At 37.5% G+C, this 3,596-nt stretch overlaps 1 protein-coding gene across 1 annotated transcript; it reads right to left on the bottom strand.

Annotated features, from left to right (window-relative positions):
- Positions 1-2,199: 2,199 nt before the first annotated feature.
- Positions 2,200-2,592, bottom strand: LOC113326469 (uncharacterized mitochondrial protein AtMg00820-like). Its single transcript, XM_026574193.1, has one exon. It carries the CDS (start codon positions 2,590-2,592, stop codon positions 2,200-2,202), a length of 393 nt encoding a protein of 130 aa, XP_026429978.1.
- Between the last annotated feature and the right edge of the window lie 1,004 nt (positions 2,593-3,596).

Here is a 3,596-nt window from a genome sequence, read left to right as displayed (position 1 = left end):
TTAGCTGTTGAAGGAAGGTGATTCACAGAAGATCAGGCGAGCAAGGAATGGGAGTTTGTAATGTGTGAAGTTTGGTCCATTTTCTGTAGCCAAAACAGTCAAAACAAGGAAGGGTTGTAGTCAGGCTAATTTGAGAAGAAACAAGAGGCGGTTATGTAGTTTTGGCCCCGACTACACCTGGGTCTGTGGCTGTGTACAAGAGTTTGTTGCTGTCTAACCATGGTGCTGGTAGGTTGTTTACAGAGCGACTCGTGGTGCTGTTTTACAGGAACTTGGGACTCGATTTGAAAGCTGAGGTAAACATGGGTCTGGTGAATGTTTGGCACTGTCTAGATGATATTTTCAACACCGACAGGAATTGTTTCAGTTTTGGTAGGAGTTTTGTGCCAAGAATTCAGCTAAGAAGGGGAGCAGTAGCCATTGGTTTATAGTGATGAATGGTGTGGATTGAAGACATATTTTAGGAATCTGAATGAATTAGGAAATTTGGGTATTTATCGAATTCTGTCTTGAGGCTAAAGAATCGCAGGGATAAGATATATAAGGAGGTCAGAAATACAGCTAGAACCTACTTGTTTTCATCGCCAAAGAAATGACGCAGCAGCAGGAGATCCTGAACCAGTTGGAGCTTTTGATTCTGGCATACACACAACACTTTCAGAAGTAGTACAGCAGCAACTCTGGTTTGCTGCTTGATTTATTTCTTTACTTTTTTTTTCCTTTGAACAATTTTTAAGCCATTGTTAAGAACATATGACTATGAGTAACTAACTTATTGTTTGGTTAAGGGTGATTTCAAAGCCCGAAATATGAACTTATGATTAATATGCGATAGCTCGTTTCTCGCATATTTTTTTGTTATTGTTTGATTTCTACCATGATAATAATGTTTCTGAGTTATGTGTTGATTGTTTAAGTTTAAAATTGAATCGTTAATTCATAATTTTATTGCTAGTTTAGATTTTCTTCGATCCGTAATTGTCTAGAGAAGATAAACACAAGTAGCAATATATGGGTATTGATGATGGGACTTTGTTAAGTACCCATATGTAGAAATTGACGCTGGTAGATGATTCATGCTTTTGAGTTCATCACTAGGAACAATCTTATCTCACAAAACTTAGAGCACTTTTTTAAATCATACCTAGTAAGCGTACCTCTAGGTAACTTGAGTAAGTAGAATCCGGTAGTCGAGCGCTTCCGTATCCGGTGAGCTTAGGAGATATTAACGGGGTAATTGAGCGTACTAATTATCCTAGGGTTGTTAGTAACGAGATAATGCGAAGAACGTGGTTATTTATCAATTTGGTTTATATTCCGTGGCCAAGAATGAACCCTTAATCAATCTCATCTCATATTTGAATTTGAATACCACATTACAATTTTCAGATTTTCTACAACAAAATAATCTTGCTAAGAATATTTTTATAACAACTTTTGCTTAATAGACCTCCCTTGGGACGATCCTACTTTCATTATATTACTTGCTAGTGTAAAGAGAAGTAGAAAATATTATTTGCGAGTTGACGCCTCGTCACTTGTAGATAACGTAAGATGCGCTTCACAAGAAGAAGATGTTTGTCAGTAGGATGTTGCATAACCGAGAAGGCAATCTCAGGCCGTGTGATCAACAAGACTTCAATGTTCAATGGGATTTTTCAAAGGAACCCCACCATGTGGATTTAACTCCGTAGAAGTAGTAAAAGGAGTACTCACGGGCTTTTCTCCTTGCATATTGGCACGCTCCAATAAGTCTTCTAAATGACGACGGTGAGATAGAAACAACCCATTATTTTTTCTAGTAACTTCAACTCCGAGAAAAAGAGACAACTCTCCAAGATCTTTTGGGGAAAATTCTTTGTGGAGAATATCAATAAGGCGTTGCAAATAAGAAGAGGAGGAGCCTGTCAAAATAATATCGTCAACGTAGACAAGAAGATAAGTAATATCAATATTCGAACGACGAATAAATAACGAAAAATATAATCGGGAAGTAACAAAGCCAAGTTGTTGGAGAAACACACTAAGACGAGTATACCACGCCCTTGGTGCATGTTTGAGGTCATACAAGAATTTACGCAACCTACAAAAATGATCAGGATAATTTTGATCCGTATAGCTAGGAGGCTACTTCATATATACCTTTTCTGTAAGAAAACCATTGAGTAATGCATTTCAAATATCAAGTTGGCGAATAGGTCAGGCAGATATAAGAGCCAAAGTAAGAATAACCCGAATCGTGCAAGGCTTTATGACTGGACTAAAAGTTTCTCCATATTCCTTCCCTTCACGTTGATGAAAACCTTGAGCCACTAGACGAGATTTACGCCGCTCAATAGTGCCATCAGCAAGACGTTTGACACGAAACACCCATTTGCATCCTACCACATTCATGTCTGGAGTTCGTTTAACATAAGACCAAGTGCCATTTTGGAGAAGATAATTGTATTGATCGTCCATGGACTTACGCCATTTAGGATCTTTCTTTTCCTGCGAATAACAAGGCTCAAAGAAAGCATCAGTAATCGTGGTATACTTAGAAGATAAAAGAGATTTTGGTTTAAAGATACCATCCTTGCCCCGTGTAATCATAGAGCGATCATTCTTAATTGGTGTTCGTGAGGCCAAGGCAGATGGAATAGCTGAAGTGCTAGAAGGAAGTGGATGATCCAATTGTGCAGGAATGGTATGACTGGTGGGCCAGTACTGTGGAGAAAATTTCCGACGGAAGAGACTGTTGAACTTCCGAAGTGGAGATGGTAACAGATGCAGACAAATATGTAGTAGAAGACAAATGTTGTGAAATTGGAAGGGACTGTTGAGCTTCCGTAGTGGCAGACAAAACAGGTGAAAATAAAATGAACTGTTGAGCTTCCGAAAACAAGGACTGTTGAACTTGTTAGAGCACTGCTCGCTGGAACTCGAAAGCGTTGCTATCTAAAGCTTGTTTGTAAAGTTTAGTTTCCAAAACTATAAATCTTGATTTCTAGTCTACTTATAGTTAAGTTTCTGATTAGGATAGAAAGTATAGTTGAGCTTTAGAGTTCACGGCGTTCATCGATTGAAGACGAAGAACTACTAAGGGGAGCTTATGGAACTTCATCAACAAAAGGTATGTGGAGACTTGAACTCATATATCACTCAAAAGTCTATCTACTCTATCTTCTATTTGAGACAAAAGTTGTATAGCTATATAGACTTCGATTATACACATTTGATATTTCGAGTTGAGTTTCACTCAATTACATATTTCTCGAAATATGTATTAGTAAGATTTCGCTATAACCAAGTTCATATTATATTCTTGACGAAAGTCAAAAAATGATCATGTGAAAATCGCCTGGTAACATCTTATATGATTTGTGTGAGACATTCATTTGGTGTAGACTCGGAATGTTTCGTATTGATCATTTGATCACTTGAAAATTTCTTTGAAGCTAATAGGTTGTGTGAGACGGATATTCCCGTCTTCTAAGAATTTTTCAGTGATTGAAATGGGAGTTTAAAACAATTAACCATTAATTGGATATAACACGGTATGCATACTTGTATGTTAATTGTTGCAAGTTATTTAAAGTCCGGGAACCATAGTATGC

Source organism: Papaver somniferum, unplaced genomic scaffold (genome assembly GCF_003573695.1).
Source record: "Papaver somniferum cultivar HN1 unplaced genomic scaffold, ASM357369v1 unplaced-scaffold_10, whole genome shotgun sequence".
NCBI lineage: Eukaryota > Viridiplantae > Streptophyta > Magnoliopsida > Ranunculales > Papaveraceae > Papaver > Papaver somniferum.
The sequence above is the reverse complement of the archived record's forward strand: the minus strand, read 5'-3'. Positions and strand labels throughout refer to the sequence as shown.

Coding starts and splice junctions, on each gene's coding strand:
- LOC113326469 (XM_026574193.1), bottom strand. CDS start 2,592: ATGATTACACGGGGCAAGGATGGTATCTTTAAACCAAAATCTCTTTTA.